The following is a 22,496-nucleotide window of genomic DNA, read 5'->3' as shown; positions in this document are numbered from 1 at the left end:
AGCAGGCAAGCTGCGACCTAAGTCGCGACCTTGGTAACACAGGGAGGCTCAAAGTGGTCCCTGGTCTCCTTGCAAGATTGCCATGTCAATGACAAGGCCTTTAAAGTCATCTGTCTCTTTACCACACCCCTGTCGTACCTGCTCCCCAGCCCCATCCTGCCCCTAAGCATCTTATTGTGGGGTTTCGGGCTAAGGGGCAGGCCAGGCTGAAAGAGAGCAATTCTGGCCAACCCAAGATTTTTCAATAAACTGTTGAACCTGAGGGTTCAAGCGAAAACTTTTGATCCGTGGGGGTTGAGAGTCAAGGAAACAGAGACCCATCCCCAAATCAGGTTCGTGGGCCTTTTCCCTCTATCTGCGGGACGAGTCAATGCGTCCAACTACGCACACGGACACACACAGAGCCTGCCTAAGAATCACAGAAATCCCAAGCATTCTCAGGAATAGGGCTTGAAAACAGCTATATTAAATGGATGGAAAGATCCACTGGGTTCTTTAATCTGCAAGCAGCCTTACAATGTTAATATAAAGCACTGTCCTCTCGTTATCTCAAAGCAAGTTAATGGGAGTTGTCAGCTACTCTTCTGCATTCCCAAACCGGACCCTCTTCCACTGCAACCCAAAGGCCCTTCTCACGCCATGTTCCCCTGGCCCCCACGCCCCTCCCTGGTGCTTTCTCCCATCAAGGGCAGCATGTTGTCAGGCAGCAACCACAAATAGCACATTGCCCCCCCAACCAGGAAAACACCTTTCTTTCCCTGCATTACTGCCCACTGACACAAACCTTCATGTCGTTGATGTGCAGATATTCCTCAATGATCGCCTTGGCTTTCTTCTCCAGCTCCTCTTCTGACAAGGCGGGCTTGGCCGGTGCCTCGGGGGGCGCCATCTCACGCTTTGCTGCACGGAGGTGAGCAGGGAGGCATTAGTGCTGTTCCCAGACCCCCGGGAAAAATGGAAAACAGGAAGAGGAGGTGCCCTGCCCCACCGCTTACCGGGCTCCCTGCTTCGGTCCCGCTCCTCCGTCATGCTGGCTACTTTCCGTACCGTCTCGAGGACGCCCTGCCGCTCCCGCTCCCTCTCCCGGCTCCTGTCGTCCATCTCCTTGCTGAAGCTGCGCTTGGTGATGGGGGTCCGGTTCCTATCTGACCGATCCAGCCGCTCTGCCCGCTCGAGGCGCTCCCCTCTCTCCAGCCGGTCGCGCTCTAAGCGGTCGCCTCGCTCGCTGCCCTTTTCGGAGCGGTCGCGGCTGCTGCTACTTCTGCAACAAGACCACGGCGGTTAGTGACAAGACACCATGGGGGGGCGCAAGAAGAAGCTCCAGCATCCCCACCCCCAGCCCCGATAGCAGTAGAAATGACGAGAATGAGCCAACTGGGTGGTAACGAAGCTTACACATTCTGCTTTTATTTTCACGCTGCCCCGGAGCAGGGTGAATTTGATTTCAATCAAATTAATTTAAATTTTTACATTTTATTTTTTTAATTAAGCTGTGATTTAAATCAATTTGATTCTCTCTGACAGCATTCTGACTTTAAGCTAGCTGTTGCCTTGTTAACATTCTTCGCCAGACTGCCTTGCACTTTTAAGACAAACATAATGACTGCATTTCAGTCACTCAGGAAACTTTTGCGAAGACTCAATTTTCTTTTACATTTCCAACCAAGGCAGTGGGAAGTGAGCAGCATTTAGTTCAATGGCGTTTTTAGGTTTGCTTTGGGAGCACATTAATCATCTCAGAACTGCAGAGCTGGAAAAGACCCTATGGATCATTGACTTCAGCCCCCACTAAAGAGGCACCGGGGGGAGGGAATCGAACTCCCCATATCTGGCTCCATGGCCAGATAACTAAACCCAGGTGATTATGTGCTGGACTGAAGACAAGACGATCCTAATAAATCAGGTATTGTACTTTGGTACTGCTGCTCTCTAGCGGGCAAGGTACGTGACAAGTCCTGTATTCTATAATTGGCCTCCACGCCAGCTTTAATATGGCCAGTTCAGTTTCAACCAAACCTTATTCCAAGCTAAGAGTAACAACAGATCTTTCCTTTTCCTGCCAGACAAAATTTTACTAGTGCTGACCCCGTGACTTTCTTATGCTGAAAGCATGGGTTCCAGTCCAGAGCTGTGGTCCCTCCCCTAAGGCCAGTCAGGATACGGCAAAGCAGTTTAAAGAGAGACCATGGATAAGGACACTGGGCAGAGGTTCTCACGCAGGGAGCCCCAGATTCTGCTCGACTCTAATAATCCCTAACCTTAGCAAATGGTTAGGGATTCAGTGAGAAGTCCAACAGCACCTGACCTCTGAGTTTGGGAACCCATGTTGCACAGCAACAAGGCAGGGTTCTAGAGCACTGCATGATTCCAAGTCAAAAAGCAACTCAGTGCATGCATGCAGTTTATGAACACTTCGGCCCTTGTTGCACCTTATCATCATGACGCCGGGTTATTTCATGTTTCACATAAAGTGGAGAAAGGAGGCCAAAGGCCACAACCAGACCGAAGTCACCCGAAGAAAAGAGACAGATTTCATAGTCTTTTCTTCCCGACATAAGGTTAAGATCTTTTTACAAGCCACTTCCGGTATTCCTAGTCAACTCACACCATATTCCACCATCAGTCATGCATGCTGAAAGCACCTCATCAAACACATGGCCTTCCGTTTCCTGAAGGAAATTCACTTATTCACAATAAGTGAATGCCATGAGATGCTCAGCACACAGGACGGAACTTAAAGCAGATCTTCTAGTAAGTCTTAGAAGAAAGGGGACTATTATTATTTTTTGTGCTAAGGAAAGCTGAGAAGCAATATTGACCTCTGTACTACTCGCCGTACATCCTGGCTCTCTATAGGAGCTGACTGTTGCAAGGCTGAGTAACGATTCAAGGTGCTCGTGGCTGGTCGACTGGAGTCAGGAACTGCAAAGGAGAAAAAGAAGCAGCAGCAAAATTAGAGGACTAAGGAACTGTGTAAAAAACCATGTGCTTTGCTAACCCTTTATTGCCTCCCCCGCTGCCTTACCTGGTTCCGCAGGTTTGGCCCCTGAACCACCAGTGCTGCCCTTCCCCCAACTCAGCCGTCCACCAGGTGCAAAGAGCTGGCTATTGGTGTCAATTGAACCAGGCTGTAGGGGGCGAGAATGCAGAATGGAGCCATTAATTGACTAAAAGAAGCAAGCACTAAACCTTCCACCTCAATGTTTAAGCTTTAATTCAGTGTTTCATCTTTGTGAATTCAAGTAACAGCACCTCCATGTATTTTGGAAAGGAATACTGAGTACCGGTATTTTTCCGTGTATAAGACAATGCCATGTATAAGATGCCCCCACTTTTCTAACCCAAAATTAAGAAATCTAAGTGGGGCTTAGCAAGTGTAGGGGGAAATGGATCAAAGTGCTGCAAGATCGCTTTGATCCCTGTTTTCTCTCTTCATGCTAAGCCCCGCGGGACTTAACAAAAGGAGGGGGAAAGAGATCAAAGCAATCCCATGACTGTATGATCGTTTTGATCCCTTTCCCCCTTATACAGCCATGGGATTGCTTTGATTCTTCCCCCCTCCTTTTGCTTATTAACCAGAGGGGAAAGCAAGGATCAAAGCCATCCTGCAGTGCTTTGATCCCTGCTTTCCTTTTGCTAAGTCTTAGCAAGTGCAGGGGAAAACAGGGATCAAAGCCTTGCAGGATCACTTTGATCCCTGCTTTCCCCTCCACTTGTTTTTTTCTCTCCTAAGCTTACTTCCGTGTAGAAGATGACCCTCAATTTTAGTCTAAAGATTTTAGACAAAAGTATAGTCTTATACATGGAAAATTAGAGTATGTGAGATCTGGGGTTTTAGGGTGCAACAACACCAGGACAACACTGTGCCCAAAACTGAAATACAGCAGGACCCCCGTGTGTATCTGTGGGAGATCAGTTCCAAGCCCCTCCCCTTACAGATGCTGAAAAAAAACGGATTATAGCAAATGCCATTTTAATAGCAAATGCTATACATTGCATGGGTCTCTGGCTCCTTCTAATGGTCAGTTCTGGTAACATCATGAAATACATGTCTCGGGAAATATTATGTACCGCATGGGTCTCTGGCTCCTTCAGTGGCCAATTCTGGTAACTTCACCTTTCTATATTTCTAGGATTTTTCTGCTGATTCACTTATTAAATATTAATATTAAAAATATTAAAATAAATGAATCAGCAGATACTGATCTTGCAAAGAATTCCAAGCATGGACTTACAAAAGCTAAATATTAATATTAATATTAATATTAAAAATAATAATATTAAAAAATAATAATATTAAAAATAAAAATAAAAATAAAAATAAAAATAAAAATAAAAATAAATAAATAATAATAATAATAATAATAATAATAATAATAATAATAATAATAATAATAATAATAATAATAATAATAATAATAATAATAATAATAATAATAATAATGGAGAGGGTTGTGCACTGCTTCCAACAGCCAAAATGTGGGAAATGAACACTCAACCTATCTATAACCTGTCACCCATCTATTCATTAATCTTTTTCTCCCAACTCAGCAACGCTGTACTAGCTTGTACTCTCCTGCCTTCGTCTCCAACATTTTCATAAACCCCAACTTCCATGCTTAACACCCCAAACTGCTGAAACATTGTTTTAAAAACTTCAGTTTGGGAAACAGAATTGTGCCAAATTGATCAGGAATACTTGTGCCTTCAATCCATGGCTGCAAACCCCAATCTTCAGCACAAAAATCAGGTTTCTGGGTATAATGTCGTTTTTTGCTGATAATTTCGTTTTTTGCTGATTCAAGGAATCTTACACCAAGCTGTCTACCTCCTATCATAATTGAACATAATCGGACCTTAAGCTAAAAGCAGAAGCCATGGCTGCTTATTATGGAAGAACCTAAATTCACCCCTATCTCCCCACCCATCGCCAACAGTTCACACCTTGGTGATCTTGGATAACCGGCTGGTGTCGATCGGTCTGTTGCCCTTGCTGATGGGAACGGTGTTCCAGCCGTCATCTGAAACCAAACTCCCTCGCCCACCTGTGGATGGGAGACCCAAATCAAGGTTCATTGTTCAAAAGCACAAATCACCCAAGTGCATAAACGAATGCATGCAAGTGAGAAACATGTACAGTGGTGCCTCGCTTGACGATGTTAATTCGTTCCAGCGAAATCGCTGTAGAGCGAAAACATGGTAAAGCGAAATAAAAAAGCCCATTGAAGTGCACTGAAACCCGTTCAATGCATTCCAATGGGCTAAAAACTCACAGTCCAGTGAAGATCCTCCATAGGGGCGGCCATTTTCGGGTGCCTGTATAGTGAAAAACAGCTCCTAAAAACAGCAGGAAGCCATTTTGTACACCCGGCGGCCATTTTGAAACCTGACGATCAGCTGTTTTTAATTGTCGTAATGCAAAATTCGGTTCCTGAGGCAGGGAACCGATCATTGTTAAGCGGATTTTCCCCATTTAAACCATCGTTTCTGATCACTTTTGCGATCGCAAAAACCTAATCGTCAAGCGATTTCCTTGTTAAGCGAGGCAATCGTTAAGCAAGGCACCACTGTATCTACTGTTTCTATTAGAGGAAGAAAGATCACTGTGACACTCTTAACTGCTTGTGTCTGCCTTTAAAGATACAGGAAGATTTCAGTGGGTCTCTGGTCCTGCATCATGCTTTTCACAGCACTAAACCAGAGACCTCTGGGAAGGCTGAAAAAGCAAATGCCCTCCCATGAGCCACTCAGATTCATCAGCAAAGTGCTTCTGGATCTAGAGGTAACCTTTAGGCACCACCTCCAATAGCTTTTTACTGACCCATCTTTTCATGGATCTGTCTAAAGAAACTGGGGCTTAAATTAAAAGGATCTATTTTTCAAGAGAGCTAAGTCTGCAGCTGCCAACACTCCCTTGTGGAAGTGAAATCCATAAATTAACAGGCATGGCAGCTCTCTCTCTCTCTCTCTCTCTCTCTCTCACACACACACACACACACACACACACACACACACACACGCACGCACGCACGCACGCACACGGACAAAGCTACAACTTAATGAGCACAAAACTACTCCCTCTTCTTCGGGGCAGGTGGCACTGACACAGCCACAGTGAATCCCGAAACAAAGGAGGTCTTCTGCTGCCAACTCACCTGTTGATGATGGGCCCGGCGGGCCCCTCCTCTTATCCTGCTTGGACATCAACTGTTGCACTTTGATGTGCTCCCGGTGTTCCTCCATCTCAGCTTCCTTGTGAATCTGGTCAATAGTTTTGGGACCCTGGTCTCCTCTCCTTGGCACCCAGCTGTTCTGCAAGAAGCAAACCAGACAGAAGGAGAGGGGTTACAGTACCCTGAACGCTTAAGATGCAGCCAGGCCAAGAAGGGAAAAGAGGGAGGGTTTGTCTCTGGGTTTCTTCCTTCCAGAACTGACCTTATTTGGCTTCTAAATATATGCATTTCCATCTTTTATTCATTATCCCCACTCCAAGAGTAGGCCCAAATTCTACTTCAGGCAGAACTTGCCCACCATCTTCCAGGCGTGAGTGGAGCCCGAGGGTTGGAGTAAAAAAATACCGCCACCTATCAGCTAAAAACTTTATGGCTAGAAACCAAACCTTAGGAGAGGCACTTCAGCCTTGGGGAAAGACCCAAGATAAAGGCTGGAAAACCACCCCCCAAATGGTACCGTACAAAAGGGGGTCACCTGGGAATGGCCAAATGGAATCCAGGGATGGCTGGATGTGGCCCTGATGTTCCTATGTCTGTTTCAATGACTCTGCATGGCCTTGATTAGGTAACAGGCCATTCTGACAGCAACATGCCTACTTGGAAGCTCTAGAGCAGGCTTGTCCAACCTTCGGCCCGAGGGCCGCATGCGGCCCAGGTCAGCTCATAATGTGGCCCAGTGCAATTTTTTAAAAAAAAGAAATTCCAAAGTTTCAAGTTACACTGCTGGCGCTTGTGGCCAGAATGTGGCCGGGGCATGTCACAACAGTAGAGCGGGAGAGAGCGAAGGAAGGAGTGGGAGGAGAAGGGACAGGGGGGCTGTGTGACCGCATTGTGCCATCTCCGTCAATAGGTGGACCCCTTCCTGGCCCCATAAAGCCGCCGGAGTCGAAGCTGGCAGCCTCTGCTGTCTGAGATCGCAGCTGCCGGTAAGCGCGCTTGGAGCAGGGCTGTGGAGGACGGCTAGGGGTGCACCCCCCATGCAGCCCAAACCAAATTTTCACCTTCTAATGTGGCCCAGGGAAGGTGAAAGGTTGGACACCCCTGCTCTAGAGAGTGGCTGGCAATTTCACACAGGGTGGGGCTGGGCGTGGGGTCTGGAGCTCTCTAGGGACTGCTTGGTGGGTGTCTGTGCAAAGAGACTAGCCAGTTCTTGTTTCTTTTCTGCACACGCCCTCCATAAAGACAAGCCCTTCCCTGCCCACACTAAGGTCAGAGTACAACCATAGTAGCCGCTGCAGGATAAGGTTGCGTCCCACATTTTAAACACCAGTTTCAAAGCACCAGGCCCTTAAGTGGCAAAGGAAGCAAGAGAAGGGCTGAGCACACTGCCTGCCAGGCCTTTTACACACACACACACCCATTGTGAGCAAGCATGTAGCAGCCTTTGGCACAGGAAGGTTCAGCACTGGGAGCCTTCTTGAATTAAACACAGCTGCAGGGGCTACTGCAGCGTTCCGTGTCTAAATCACACTGGCCATGTGACCACGGAAAGATTGTCTTCGGACAAACGCTGGCTCTATGGTTTGAAGAGCGGGATGAGCGCCGCCCCCTAGAGTCGGACACGAGTGGACAAAAATTGTCAAGGGGAACCTTTACCTTTACCGGGGCTACTGCCAGCCCATCGCCGAAGCCACGCAAGCCAGGGACAGCAGGCTAGCACACTGTCTAAGGGGCTCACGGAGGAGAAGGAGGCAGTGCTAGCCGGCGCTGATTTCTCATCCCATCACCCAGAGAGTCCTGGGTGCAGAGGGAAGGCAGGTCTTGCACCTTACCAGGCGTCAGGCTGGCCCATCCCAAGAAAGGAGCCTGAGGGAAGGGGGCTGTCTCCGCCAGCCCAGGGGCCAGAGGGGAGCTACCCTCTGCACCTTACCCGTCTGAGGTCAATCACATCCTGCAGCATGAAACGGATGCGGGAGGATGTCTTCTTCTCCTTGATTATCTTCTCCATCTGGTTGAAGTACTGATCCATTCGAGGCTGGCGGAAGGGAGGGAAGGGGAGAGGAAGGATGAGATCAGCTGAGCGAGGCTGGAGACAGCCCTGTCGTCCTAAGCACAGCCCGGCGGCTGGAGGGACCAGGCAGAATGGGAGCAACCCAGGCAATCCACATAAGGACCTTCATGAGGACTAATCTCATAGTGGAATTCAAGAAAGGCAGCATTAAACTGTCACTTTATCTTGGTAACAGGCCTTTCCAGAGCAAAGGAGACCAGTTCCACATGTGTGCTGTTATACATTTGTACTCTCCCCCCGGCCCCAAAAAAAAGGCAAGAAGAGGGCCTGAATAAACCAGTTCACCCCCTGGGTGGAAGAGGCCACGGGGACAATCCCAGAAGCATGGACCATATTCCCAGTTCACAAGAAGAGGGAGAGGAGGCAGAAAGCAGCTGTTCTGCAGGCCAGGATAGGCAAAATGTCTCCAGTGGGCGGCATGCAGCCTGCCACAGACCCTAGTGAGGTACTCTATTCAGCACTGGTTAGGCCTCATCTGGAGGACTGTATCCAGTTCTGGACACTGCACTTCAAGAAGGATGCCAACAAATTGGAACAAGTTCAGAGGCGGGCGACAAGGATGATCAGGGGGCTGGAAACCAAGGAAAGACTGAAAGAGCTGGGCATGTTTAGCCTTGAGAAAAGAAGGCTGAGGGGTGATACAATAGCACTTTTCAAATATTTGAAAGGTTATCCTACAGAGGAGGAGCAGGATCTGTTCTCAATCGTCCCAGAGCGCAGGACACGCAACCATGGGCTCAAGTTACAGCAACCACATTTCAGCTGAATGTCAAGAAAAATGTCCTTATTGTTAGAGCAGTACAACAATGGAACCACTGACCTCAGGACGTGGTGAGTGCTCCCAGTACTGGAGGTACTCAAGAGAAAATTGGACCACTATTTGTCAGATCTGCTTTGATTTGGATTCCTGCACAAGGCAGGAGGCTGCACCCAATGGCCAATAAGGTCAATTATTCTATAATATTAGTACCCCCCCCCCCTTTTCACATTTTACATCTAAAACAAACCAGGGACAAAACAGCCCTCCCATGTCAAACACAGGGCCCTCTGGGTGGGGACTGTTTTCAAACGCCAACTGTTTTACAGGAAGGACATTTTGGGGTTTTTAAAAAAATGGGACAGAGGAGGCCTACCCAGATCCAAGAGAGAGTAAAAAACCACCACTACCCGGATCCTTTGAATTACTCCTGATATAGGTTTGGGATTTATAGTCCCTTGGCTACCAAAACTTCATTCCTGAACGTTGACTCTTCCAGCGGGACATCTGAGAACTCTCGCACCCAGGGGAATGAGCCCCCTTTCGCTCCTTGGCCCACGAAAGAAGTACCTTGGCTTTTTCAAAGTCCAGGTCCTTGCCGATGGTGGTGAGCAAACGACACAAGCATTCCAGGGATTCGTCGTCATGGTTCTTGAGCAGCTTCACCACACAGTCGTGCATGATGGCTTCGGTCAACATCTTCAGCTTGAAAAGCTCCCCGATGAACTTGATGTTGCCCAGAGAACGCCTCCGCGCTTTGTCCCGGGCATCGTCCAGCTCCTCTTTTAGACGGGCTCTCTCCTCAGGCTACGAGAAAAAACAAGGGAGTGAAGAGAGGTATTTAATCTGGAATCCACTTAAGAGCAGAGACTGGGAGCCGTCCTTCCAATAACCGTTGCAGTGGTGGCAAGAGCGACAATAGCAACAGGCTTCCTGTTACTTCAGGCTCAATTTTTTTTTCCTCCCAAAAGTTTAAATGGCCCGTACAGCTATCCTCTCTTCTCTTCCACATTCAGCTTCTTAAGATTCTTGTGAAATTAGCTACAGTGAGAAACACTTGGGCAAGGCGGATAAAAATCAACATTTTTATATAAAAAAATCAAATTGATTTAAACTGCGATTTAAATAAAAATCACAATCAAAACTAATTAAAACTGCTTATTAAAGTGTCAAAAAGTATCCGTTTTTAAAAATTTAAATCATTATTTAAATCAATCTTATTTAAATCAAATCCCCCCCCCCCGGTTCTGGGGACCCATTGAGTTATGCGTCTGCCCGTGAGTTTTGAACCTGGGCACCCCTATGTTCCCACTCTAAGGTTCTAACCCCCACCTCCAATAGGTTGGGGGCTGGGCTTTCCCCACCTTGCCCTTCAGCCCCTCCCCTTTCCCCAACCAATCACAGAGTCTAAAACACTTGCTACTGTGCCCTCCCCCTAGGCGCTTACAGAAGATATGGGTCTTTCCAATGCTCCCAGTACATTTCCTTGGACCAGAAGCCCAAGGGTTTGAGGCCCTAAGGGTTCAAAGCGCCACTCACGCCAGCTGTGTCGTCCATCTCCTTCTGCTTCTTCTCAAAGATCTCATCGTCGTCCTTGTCCTTCTCAAATTCCTTCTGGCATCTGTTCAGGAGTACCTTGCGGAAGTTGACCATCACCGTCGGTTTATCAGTCGTGGGGACTTTCAGCTAGAGAAGGGGACAGGCCAGAAACCACCATGAGAAGAGAGTCTACACGGCGTCTCCTCTGACCAAGGCCCCAAACTCTGGATTTCCAACTATGCTCGTAACACCCACGATCCTTTTCTGTTCCTCTATGGTCCAAATAAACTGCAGTGTTGCCACAAAGGACAGACTAAGACTTGTTAACATAGATCAGGGTGGCTGGGCAAGTTTCCCCAAAACAACAAGGCCGTTTATAACAAAGAACATTCTGGATCTCATGGTGGCCGAGAAATTTCTGAAAACTGGGTAGCAGTTTCTGTGGGGAAAAGAGTGGAGAGAGAGGGGAAGCCTGGAGGATGAGAACATAATTTGTTGCAACGTGCAGCCCTTTCTCAATAAAAATGGATGCTTTAAAGATTGTTCCTTGCTCCGGGCCACCTGTCTCTCACCCCATGGTCCTCATCATTGTCATTGTCATTGTCATCATCATCATCATCATCCCCTTTATCCTTAAAAAGAACCCAATGCAGCTTACATAATAAAAAAAATTTAAAAGCTAAAAACCACATGTATACAAGTACAGTGGTACCTCACTAGACAATGACCCCGCTGTACGACGAATCCGCAGGACGGTGACTTTTTTGCAATCGCTAATAGCGATCGCAAAACAATGTTTCCTATGGGGGATTTTCGCTTGACGTTGATTAGGTCCGTGCTTCGTGAACTGTTTGTTCACAAGACGACTATGTTTCCCAGCTCCGCAAAATGGCTGCCCTGTGTTTTCCAGACCCATGCTTCGCAGGGCAGCCATTTTAACAGCTGATTGGCGCTCGGAAAATGGCTTCCCCTATGGGCGATATTTGCTGGACGATGAGGTAATTTCCCCATTGGAATGCATTAAATGGGTTTCAATGCATTCCAATGGGGAAACTGTTTTTGCTGGACAATGTTTTTGCTTAACAGTGATTTCAGGGGAACGGATTATCGTCGTGATGCGGGGCACCACTGTATTTAAAAAGAATTAAACACGTATGTTAATGGCACTAATAAAATCAATACTAAAAGACATTCAAAACAGCAGAGCACAACAACTGCTTTAAAAAAAAAAACCTCTCAGACCACCAGTGATTAAGGGAAAGGCTGGCTGAAGAGAAACATACACTAAGAAAATTCCACAGGGAAATACACGAGAACCAAAGCACCTTTTCCTATAGCTGCTACCAATCTGTTTCTTACAGCGACTAAAGGATTCAGCACTAAACTAATTCCTCAGCTGGTGCTGGGAATTAATTGATGTGCCTCTGCACACAGGCCAGCCAACAGGCCTGATGAGAGGATGGTACCAACCCAAATGGGAGTTAGTGCAAGATCCACTCATGGCAGAGAAAAGAACAAATCCAATCTTAGCAATAGAAAGCTCTACATCCTTGACTCAGGTGACTACTCTAGGATCCAAGGGGAGATTGTTCTCATGCAGAATTAATTTGCAGGCCCACTGCCTCCAGAGGCGATCAGGCCATAATGCCTACACATAGAGGGAGGAAAGAGGCTCGCCAATGGGAGCCACGGCCAGGAAGGAATGTAATTTCCACACCGCTCCTAATCTCGGGGAAGATCCAAGGTCTTTTTTGCGCCCCAGAGAGGGAGAGCTGCCACGCCTGCCGCTGAGATCCTGGGAGCACTCACCCCCATAAGGCAACGGCACATGTTGGCATAGGCAACGGAGAAATTTGGCTCGGAGATGGCCTTTTCAAAGATGAGGTCAATGACACCCTTAAGCCGCTCCTCGGTGTCGATGGACAGCTCTGTGACCTGCTTCATCAGCTGCTGGAACATCTGTGGCGTCAGCTTGTTCAGAATGCTGCGCACACGCCGGAACAGCTCCTGCGGGAAGGAGACAGGAACACCCTTTTTAGTCCACTGTGTATGTAAACAAACACACACACACACACAGAGAGAGTGAGAGACAGAAAGAGAGAGATGTGTGCATGAATCTTGCACAGCTCCAAAAAGCCACATGAGAATGGCAAGCTCTGCCCACAGCAGTGTTTGTTACAATGAACCTGTCAGACAAGAGGTGGAAGGGAAATTGAGTGATGGAAGGAGTGACTCTTCTACCTGCAAGGAGTCAGAGCAGCCACTTGCCTCTTTCTTTAAGGCAGGCACAGAAAGCAGGGCAGGAACATCCCAAAAATATCACTGCTAAGACGAAGGAGTTGGTGAGTCAAAATACAGGCCTCTGAATGACAGCTAGACACCCACTATCTGCTGTAGTTCAGCATCAAAGCAGCCAGTAACATATTTATTCAAAAAAATAAAATACCACATGGTAGATAATTAATCAGAAAAGGAAAATATTTTCTCTCTCCCCCCCCCCACAACCTCTGTGTTTTATACACTGCTTCGCATGGGGAACAGCTGACCTCTTCCCTTCGGCCACAGAAATATGGTGGCTGCTGAGGCGGGCAGGGTTATCTGGGAAAGCCCAGAGAGACAAGTTGGGTCTCCCAGGCAGTCCAGGTCTAGCCCCAAAGCATAAGGGTTTCCTGCTTTAAAAGAAGCCAGGCTTCTCCCTGCACATTCTGTTGGCACACCCACAACAACAATCCTTCTGCCAGGGCAGGACGATGCAATTCCTAAGAGTTCTGTGGGCACGGCAGCTGCCTCATCCCCGCCCCCAAGGTATCCAGCCCTAGATTAGCAAGAATGGGATCTTATTCAAATGACTCAAAAGAAAAAAAGAGAGAGACAACACAATCACCAAACATTTATATGAACTGCATGCATACTTACTTGTTTTGTGATCTATCTGGAACGAACTACAGTTAATTAGGACCTTCTCAAAATTAAAACCATGGCTAAAAACAGATGTGCAAATAGAATGGTCGCAACCTAGTCACTCTGGTTACAGTTCAATTTCAATGCAGACAAACACTATTGTTTCCAGCAGTACTGATCATAGAGATTTTTTTGTTCCAATTATCTTTGTCTAATTATCTTTACGTTATAGCTGGGCAGAAGAAGAGGAGGTAAAATACAGTTTGGGTGTGAAAGCTAGACAATTAAGAAGGCTGACGGGAAAAAAAAAATTTGCTTGAATTGTGCTGGAGGAGAGCTTTGTGGATGTCCTGGACTGCCAGAAAGACAAACAAATATTAAGCCTGAAATATCTCTGGAGGCAAAAACGCCGGAACCGAGGCTGTACTTTGGGCACATCATGAAAAGGCAGGATTATCTGGGGAAAAATAATGATGATAGGAAGGGTGGAAAGCAGCAGGAAAAAAAGGAAGACCAAATACGAGATGGATTGATTCCTTAATTCCACAAGCATGAGTCTGCAAGAGCTGAGCAGGGCTGCTGAGGACAGGATGTTTTGGAGAGGGCTGATCTGTAGGGTTTCCAGAGACTTGACAACACAGAACAGCAGCAGCAATAACAGCCAATGGACCCATCCTGAACCCAGGCAGCTCAAGGGGGTGATAGAAAACTGACAGGGGAAAAACAGAAAGTTGGCAGCAGCAAAGATGGGCCAAAGGAAGTTCCTGCTTACCAGAGTTTTTATGTTTTCAGGATCCTCTGTCTCGCTTGCCCGCTTACTGCTGGGCTTCCAGGCCTTCTCAGCCTTGTTGAGCTTGACATCTTCATTTAAAGACACAGCTGCAATTATCTTCCTGGGCTCCTTCCTCAGGCTTTGCTGGGAACGTCGCTGTCCTGGCCCTGCAGGCTTTGGGAGTCAAAAGGGCAGGAAGAGAGGTCAGGGCTTCCGAGGTGCCCTCCCCCCCAAAGCACTACACCCTATGCTACGCATCAGCTCGGCACCATCCGAGAAGGAAATGACCCCCGCCCCCTCCAATGCTCAGATCCTCAGTTCCATCACAGGGTTATCAGTGGCCCAGACACGATGGCACTAACTAGGAGTTCATCATGCAAGCGGAGAAAGCCAGCAGGGGGAATCCCTCTTGGCAAACAAACACGGCTTGAATGGTACCTACCGGTCCACGGTTGGGCGGGTTTGGCCGGCCTAGGTTAGCAAAGGAAGGTGTGAAGTCTGGTCCGCAATTCATGCTGCTCAAGCGCACGGGGTCCAGGGGGCGCAGGGGCATCTTGTTTGCCTGTCCGGCCAAGAGACGGGGAAAGCAACACACAAAAATGCACAAGGAGTGAGCGTCAAAGGCGAGGCGGCGGTCATTTTCAAATAAGCAACTGGCCTCTGTAAACACCTAATATTCTAAGGCTGGTGGTTCGCAAGCATTTTCCTTGTCCAACTACTGGCTGTGGCGCTCTTCGCTTGGCGGTCTCTCCCTCCCACCAGATCTCAACAGCCATCCCATTCCACCGCACCCCCAATATCCTCAAGGGCCCACCTCCTTCCAGGTCCTGACGCAGGAACCCCCCACACACACACACAGGCCACCCAGCAAGCATTTCCACTGGGGACCATAGAGATGGGGAAAGGAAGGGAAAGCACACAGCCTCTATTTCCTGTTCCTATTCAACATAGAGCTAGGAAGGCTATAGAGGAGCTGTTTGTTGCCTTCATAGCTCTATGTTCCTTTATTTATTTGTTCCATTTCTACTCTGCCCATCTAGATTCAGGAAATCTACTCTGGGCCGCTTACAGAATATAAAGTTAAAAACAGCACTAAAATAACTCCCGTTCATAATAGCAATCAAGATCAATAAAGAAAACAGGATCCAAGATGGGATAAGGATGCTATGTCATGGGAGGGGAGGAAGGCCTGCAGGAAGAACCAAGTTCTTTAACTTGTTTTTAAAAATCCCATCCCTTTTTCCCACGGCACCCTTGCTTGGACGTCGCTGTGTCCCCTGGAGCCAAGGCGCACCGCTTGGGAACCCTGCATTGTAGACATTCTGGGATCTCCAAAATCATAGCCCGATGCCAGTGTTTCTCTGCCCTTTGGAATTCTGCCCTTCCCGCTTCCCGGCAATGCTCCATAGATACATTTTTCTATAGATCTTGACAAGAACACACACCCCGGCGACATCACGCAACACAAGAAAAAGAAAACCTTTTGCGGGACACCCTATGAACCCAGATGGCAAAGGAGGCTGACCTTTTCCAGGACCACGTCACTGATATGGGGCAACCCTTCGGGCTTCTGCATGCTAGCAACGATGAACTGGAACCCGAGCAGGAACTCCCGGTCATATCGCTTCTTCTCTTCTGGATTGAGGGGCTTCCACTGCTCTGTTAAGGGAAAGAACGGGGAGAGAATCAGGAAGAAAGTTAAGTGTGAGGAGGAGTAGGGGAAGAAGCTTCATCAGTCACTAACAGCATTACTGGGGAGCCACTCCTTTGAGACAAAACGCTGCGGCCGTGCGGCTCCCTCCAGAGGAAAGATCTTCTTCCTTCCTCGTCTTGCACTGCATCGAAGTCGGGGACAGACGCAGGACATGCTGAACCCCTAGGTTTAAGGGACTCTGAAAATTTCTATAAAAATGTGCACTGTTCTAATGATTACAGTGGTGCCTCAACTTATGAACGTCCAAACTTACGACCAATTCAAGTTACAACCAGCTCCGGCCACAACATTTTGCTTCTATTTGTGACCAGTGCTTCGAGTTATGAAGGGGGGGAGGCGGAGGAAGGGGGGAATTTGAACTGCTTTCAGTGAAGAGGCTGCTTCTCTGTAGCTCTTTCACCCCTGCGGTTAGAGAGTGTGGGTTCGGAGAGAGACTTCGGACTGCCTGGTACTGCATTCTGCTTTTTAAAATGCCAAAACAAGGTTTTGCAGCATGGGTTTGGGCTGGGGCGGGGGGTTATGTTTCTGTGTTGTGATGGGTCTTGCAGTGTGTAGTTGTAGCACTTTTAGTCCCTGCTAGAATGTGTGTGGTTTTTTTTTATTCTGTGGCTCGTAGGGTTTGTGTACTGTGACCTCTTGTTTTAAAAGGTGTTGGGTTTAAAATGTGTTTTAGACTCCAAAGTCTCTTCCCCCAATTGTCTTTTCTCTTTCTCTATCCTCTCTTTTTGTGCTTAAACTTGTGACCGGCGCTTTGAGATACGACCAAAAATGGCCGGAACGGATTAATTGCATTTCAATGGGAAATGGTGTTTCGACTTGTGATCATTTCGAGTTACAACCATCTTCTGGAACAGATTAAGTTTGTTAAGTCAAGGCATCACTGTACTTCAAACGTGAAATGGATGGTGGACTATCCAGAGGCCCCTCATACCAAATGGAAATGGAAGCGATTGTTTATCTAGCCTGGATGTAAATCCAGCACTGATTATGGCAGATGCTCCTTGTAGCCCTCTTCTCTCACCTGGGAGATAAGAGGATGAGGCAGGTGTGTTGTCATAGCATCCGCCATGTACTTTGGAGGGCCTCAGAACTAAAGTATATTGCAGATGCTATGACAACACACCAGGGAGGATGCCTGGACCCCTCCCCAGTTTCAACACTGGAAAGCCGACAGCTGGAGAACAGTGAACTTTCCACCACAGAGGAAACTGTCCCGTTCCCATCTTCTCCTGGTGCTCGGCAAATGCACCTTCATACTTGATCCTTAGCTATCTAACTCTTGTAATCACACATCTCAGTCTTTCAAATCCATCTTGTCTATCTGATGTCAATGGATAAATCCCTGAGTGGGGAGTGCCGTGCTTCTGTAAAGCACGTAGCAAACACAGGGGTAAAGCAATTAACATACGGCAGTGGAGATGTCACACTATTTTTTAAAAAAACGCAGGAGCTTTTATCAGCCGTTCTTTTAAAACACTGGTCGCAATACCTTCCTCCCAGTCAGCTGTGTAAATCAGGGAAGGCGTTGCAATACTAATCTCTTAATGATATTGCACATTGCCAAAAAAAAAAAAAAAAAAAAAAAAAAAAGCCTTTGTGACTGCGAGAGCCTCTGGTTGCAACAGAAAGGTAGTGTGTTGCTCACTGTGCAAGCTGGGATTCCTAGCCACTTCACCTGCTTTATAAGTCAAGACTTTCCTTGTCCAAGATTAAAAGGCAACGTACAAGCTGCTGTAGTTTCAATATGCTTGCTCTCTGCTTTTCCTTGTTCTTCCAACACCAAGCAAAACAAAATAAAATGGCTGCAGCCACGGAAGCTCCTGTGAATTGAGTGAAACAGTCCAGAGATGCAGGTTAAGTCTGCTCAGATCCTCAGCTCCATCATAGTAGGTCAGTGGCCCAGACACGATGGCTCAAAAGGGAGGTCATCACAGAAGACTCAACACAGCTGCAGCGGATGCTCTCAGCAGATACAAGGGCTATTTTTCAGAGTTGTCAGCAGCTCTAGGGCTGCACTGCCTTGTGGCACAGCGGTTAAACTGCAGTACTGCAGCCAAGACTCTGCTCATGACGTGAGCTTGATCCCGTTGCGCTCAGGCAGCAGGCTCAAGGTTGACTCAGCCTTCTATCCTTCTGAAGTTGGTAAACTGAGAACCAGGGGGAAGGGGGGGAGACGTGTAGCCCGAGTCATTAAAATTTAAAACTGCTCAGAGGGTGCTTTAAGCACTATAGGATGGTATACAAGCAGCACCCTTTGCTTTTTGGCTTTGCTTTAAAGTGTAGGACCATGGCCAAAGAGGTGAAATGGCTAATTAATTTTTTTTAAAGATAAAGTTTGCTACAATGGGTTTCTGTTAATAGTAAAATGGTTTTCATTGAAAAACATTTATAAAAGAAAACCCCGAGAGGCTATGTTTGACTTTTCTAGCCACAATAGAGCTGATGGGCAGGGCTCCTGCCAAAACAGATGGCAACAGTCGCTCACCTGCTCTCCAAGGGGAGCCATTAAAAAAAGGACAGGGATCCCCACCCTTCCACTCGACTCACCTTCCTTATAGCGGTACTTCTGATCCGCCTGCTTGACCTTCTCGGGATCTAGCTTGTCCTCCTTTTCTTCCCATGTTTCTTCTGGCTCCTCCTGGGAGCGAGCGGGCGCCGGCTCCTCTGGCTCTGGGGCTGGCACAGGGGGATTGTTCTCGGTCTCAGAGCCTCCCTCACTGACCTGAGAGAGAACAGGGAGCAGGAAGACAGCCCATCAAGACCCTATCAACACACAGTCCCACAACCGCCCAGAACAGCAAGGACCAGAACGGCTGAACAAAACACGACCAAGTAGACATGCCCATGGAGAAAGAGTCATAGAATGTTTTGAGTTGGAAGGGGCCTAGAAGACCATCGAGTCCAGTGACGCGTTAGTCCATTTTCGTACTGCTCTAACAGTTAATAAGTTAGTCCTGATCTCCAGCCTAAATCTGGCTTCCTATTGCTTGAACCCATTGTTACACGTCCTGCCGCTTCAAGCACTAAAGGTGTTCTGTCCGTATGGTAACAAGGAACTTACCCCCCTCCCCATCACTCCTTCCCCAAGGCTATTTCTCAACTTAAGTCATGATCTACCATGGGGTGGACACAAACAAAGCACAACCTTCATACCCCGTAGGATAATTCTGGAAGCTAAGCAGGGTCAGGCGCGGTATGTATTTGGGTAAGAAATCACCAAGGATCTCCAGAAAGGGCAAATAAAGAATCGCTGCTGGTTAGAGTTAACAATAATGGGGGTAGATGAACCAATGGCTTATAATACCAATGGCGAACCTATGGCACGCGTGCCACAGCTGGCACACAGAGCCCTCTCCGTGGGCATGCAAGCCATGCCAATACCACTGTCAGCCAGGCCAGGGTGCTGCCCTAGTAATCCTACAGGTCAGTAGTTCCCAAGCTTGGATCACCCAGGTATTCTTGGACTGCAATTCCCAGAAGCCTTCACCAAGGCTGTACTGGCTGGAGATTCTGGGAGTTGCAGTCCATGACTGGGAGCCACTGCTCTAAGTGATCATGTTCCGAGTCTCTCCAGAAACCAAACTGGACTACCAAAGACTGGTAGTTTTGGTACGTTCCCATTAGTGGGAAAACGTTCCCATCCATGCTGAAAGTTGCATGCAAGATTTCGGCATGCTTGCTGTGTGGGGTTATCTGCATGTTTCGGGGCAGCTCCCTATGAAGAGCTGGTTTTATGGGCAACCCGAGAGGCAGAAACACAAGGAACTGGTCCATCAGATGATATCAGAAATTAGAATGAGAGGCCAGGTCTCGGGGATGTAGAAAATGAAATTAATCTTTCTTCTAGTTTTAAAATGCTCAAGCGTGTTTCGGCATACAGTCCTGTAATTCTGAGTATTTGGAGCTGGCACAGACCAAATGAAGCTGGTGAAGTTTCAACTCCTGATGCCCTTCCTGAAGAAGGCTGTGCACTGAAACACGCTGAGCATTTAAAAACCAGAATAAAGACGACTTTCATTTTCTGCATCTTGAGGCATAGTCTCTCATTCTGATTTCTGACAACTCTGGGGGCAGCAATACTCATTAGGCAATTAGGAAGACCTTGTCACTCTCTGCTGGCGAGGGATGAACCTTCGGGTCCCGTTTCCTCGTACAAGTGGGGGCTGCCCCCTCTTTGAATGCGTCCAACACGTCTCCAGCTTCCTTCTTGTTCAGGTTTTTCAACTTCCGCTTCTTCTTTGGCACTGATACAGCCGCTACAGTCACAAAGAGTAAGCAGGGAAGGTTGAACTCAGATTTACAATAGAGTAGCCCCTGCTCAATGAACATTCATTCATTCATTCATTCATTCATTCATTCATTCATTCATTCATCCATCCATCCAATCCATCCATCCATACTACTTATATGCCACCTTTCTCTTAAAAGATCCAAGACAGCTTACAGTATTAAAAGGAACAAAACTAAAAGCTAAACTAATACATTATTACATTTAAAAAAATAAAACAAACATCATATGAAGACTTCTTAAAAAGAGCAATATTAAAAACTCAAGTAAAACAACAGAATACAATTATCCCTTTTTTAAAAAAAAATCCCCTTGTTCATCCAGTCATTTAAAGGAAAAGCCTGCCTGAAGAGAAACAATAGCCAACATTTGCTACGGGTGGGGTGGGGTGAAAGGGCCCTGCTCCATTAATTTAACACAGAATGAGTAGAACTGATAGGGTTAACACATGAAGTGTTCACATCAGTGACACTAATGTACGCCATTACCTCCCTGAAAAGAACTGGTGCCTAGAACTTAACATAGAAAGGAATCTTAACAATTCAGAAATAACAGGATTCCGTGGAGTCAGGGAAGGGAGGCACCTTTGATGCACAAGACCTGAGAGGGCTGTTACTACCAGAACCTTCCAGAGATCATCAATTCACAAGGTCACCATAACAGAAGACAGGAGAAGAACAAAGGTGGAAAAGAACCAAAATGTCACCAACAACGGAAGATTCTTAATACCCTGGCGACTGTGGCTTCGTGGGGTACATGAGCCTTCCTCCACATCGGGAACTCATAGACCTTTGCTCTTCCCCACAGATTCAAAGCGGAGAAAAGTACTCAGGGGTCTGATGCCCTTCCAGAAGGGGGCATGCACTGCTTTTCAAAAATAAAAAGCAGATTAACAGTCTATCTCCCACTGGACTAAGCCTCTTCACATTGTCTAAATACATTTTAAGAAGCCATCAGCAGAACCACTGAATGTTTTTCAATACCTTCTGAAGGCATAAATAGAAAATGCTACAGGGAGCTGGACTTTAACCCAGTTTTTCTGTTAAATCTGTCGTATAAATAGCTGAAGAAGATTGCCCACAAGGAACGCAACCCATCCCTGGCCTCTTGAAGGAGCCATGGGGCAAACGCAGCCCTTCTACACGTTGTTAGACTGCAACGTGTCCAGGAGAGCTACGGTCCCACTGTATGTGAAGGGCTGTTCCACTTTGCTCACCTCTGCCTTCAACGGCCAAGTTAAAATGTTTGCAGAGCTTCCTTCGCTTCACTTCCTGGCACTCACCTTGTGTGGTCATCTCCACAGTCTCCATGGGCGCAGCTGCTGGTTGGGCACTCTGCTCTGGCACCTCAACCGGCTCCTCCTCTTCCTCTTCCTCCTGATCCGGCTCCTCCTCTTCCTCTTCCGCAGGAGGAGCAGGGACCGGCGGGGCCACCGATTCCTCAGCCTTCACCTCCTCCGGCTCCGAGATGGGGCTGACGTCCGATTCGGGCTGCTCCTTGGGCTCTTCGACCTCGCCCTCCGGCTCGTCAGGTGCAGCCAGCTCCTCCGGCTGCACAATGGGAGACTCCACGGCAGAATCCGGCGGGCACGGGGGGCTGGTCTCCGGGGTGGTCTCTGGCATGTCCTCCTCCGGCACGCCATTGGATTCCACCACAACGGTCTTGGAAGCCTCCTCTAGAGGTGGTGGGGTCGGGGGAGCAGCTGGTGGGGCAACAGGAAGCTCCTCCTCCTCCTCCTCCTCCTCCTCGGGCGGAGAAGCCTCCAGCGGGGTAGTCATTTTTTCCACCGGTACCTCCTCCTCCTCTTCTTCCTCCATGGCCGTTTCCGGCTGGGAAGGGACCTCCAAAATTGGGCTAGCAGCAACTTCCTCCCGAGTGTCTGTGTCCAAGACAGGGGCTTCCGGAGGGAGGAGAGGACCCCCTGGCACTGTAGTGGTGGCGCTCACGGGCTCGAGGATGTCTGCGGGGGCCTCGGGGGGCTCTTCTGTAGTGTCCACTGTGATGGGGCTTTCTGCACGCACCAGCGGCACGGCGGCGGGCAGCGCAGGCTCTGCCTCGGCTATGAGGGGCGGCGGGGGAGAAGGGGAGGCCGATTTACTAGTCTCTGAGGAAACCGGTTTACCTGCTCCTGGGCCAGGCTTCGGACGATCGTCTGCGGGGAAAGGTAGACAAGAGACGTTTAGTGCGTTAGAACAGACGGCTTGCCTTTCTCATCCACCTCAAAGAAGAAGAGCCTCGGAAACTTTAAAGGAAAGGCTTGTCCTCCAGATATCTTCAGCCT

The 22,496-nt window shown here is 47.9% G+C and overlaps 1 protein-coding gene and 2 non-coding genes across 26 annotated transcripts in view; all 3 read right to left on the bottom strand.

The window, feature by feature from the left end:
- The window catches only part of EIF4G1 (eukaryotic translation initiation factor 4 gamma 1), an 87,848-nt gene that overhangs the window by 5,861 nt on the left and 59,491 nt on the right, over positions 1–22,496 (bottom strand). For all 24 annotated transcript variants that reach the window (XM_072996276.2, XM_078389762.1, XM_078389768.1 and 21 more), the window contains 16 exons: positions 21,498–22,367; positions 20,029–20,183; positions 18,475–18,649; positions 15,739–15,872; positions 14,656–14,775; positions 14,214–14,387; positions 12,350–12,547; positions 10,541–10,687; positions 9,572–9,808; positions 8,104–8,208; positions 6,156–6,312; positions 4,945–5,045; positions 3,026–3,128; positions 2,820–2,922; positions 996–1,261; positions 785–900 (listed from right to left, as the gene is read on the bottom strand). In XM_072996276.2, coding sequence (XP_072852377.2) covers positions 785–900; positions 996–1,261; positions 2,820–2,922; positions 3,026–3,128; positions 4,945–5,045; positions 6,156–6,312; positions 8,104–8,208; positions 9,572–9,808; positions 10,541–10,687; positions 12,350–12,547; positions 14,214–14,387; positions 14,656–14,775; positions 15,739–15,872; positions 18,475–18,649; positions 20,029–20,183; positions 21,498–22,367 — 3,161 coding nt within the window. The remainder of the gene's footprint in view (positions 1–784; positions 901–995; positions 1,262–2,819; positions 2,923–3,025; positions 3,129–4,944; positions 5,046–6,155; positions 6,313–8,103; positions 8,209–9,571; positions 9,809–10,540; positions 10,688–12,349; positions 12,548–14,213; positions 14,388–14,655; positions 14,776–15,738; positions 15,873–18,474; positions 18,650–20,028; positions 20,184–21,497; positions 22,368–22,496) is intronic.
- Positions 14,516–14,593, bottom strand: LOC140706279 (small nucleolar RNA SNORD66). Its single transcript, XR_012085919.1, has one exon. It is a non-coding gene; the product is annotated as a small nucleolar RNA SNORD66 (small nucleolar RNA).
- LOC140706278 (small nucleolar RNA SNORD66) lies at positions 17,788–17,864 on the bottom strand. The gene has a single exon (XR_012085918.1). It is a non-coding gene; the product is annotated as a small nucleolar RNA SNORD66 (small nucleolar RNA).

This window comes from Pogona vitticeps, chromosome 3, assembly GCF_051106095.1.
Source record: "Pogona vitticeps strain Pit_001003342236 chromosome 3, PviZW2.1, whole genome shotgun sequence".
Classification (NCBI taxonomy): Eukaryota; Metazoa; Chordata; class Lepidosauria; order Squamata; family Agamidae; genus Pogona; species Pogona vitticeps.
This window is presented reverse-complemented; position numbering and strand designations above follow the sequence as displayed.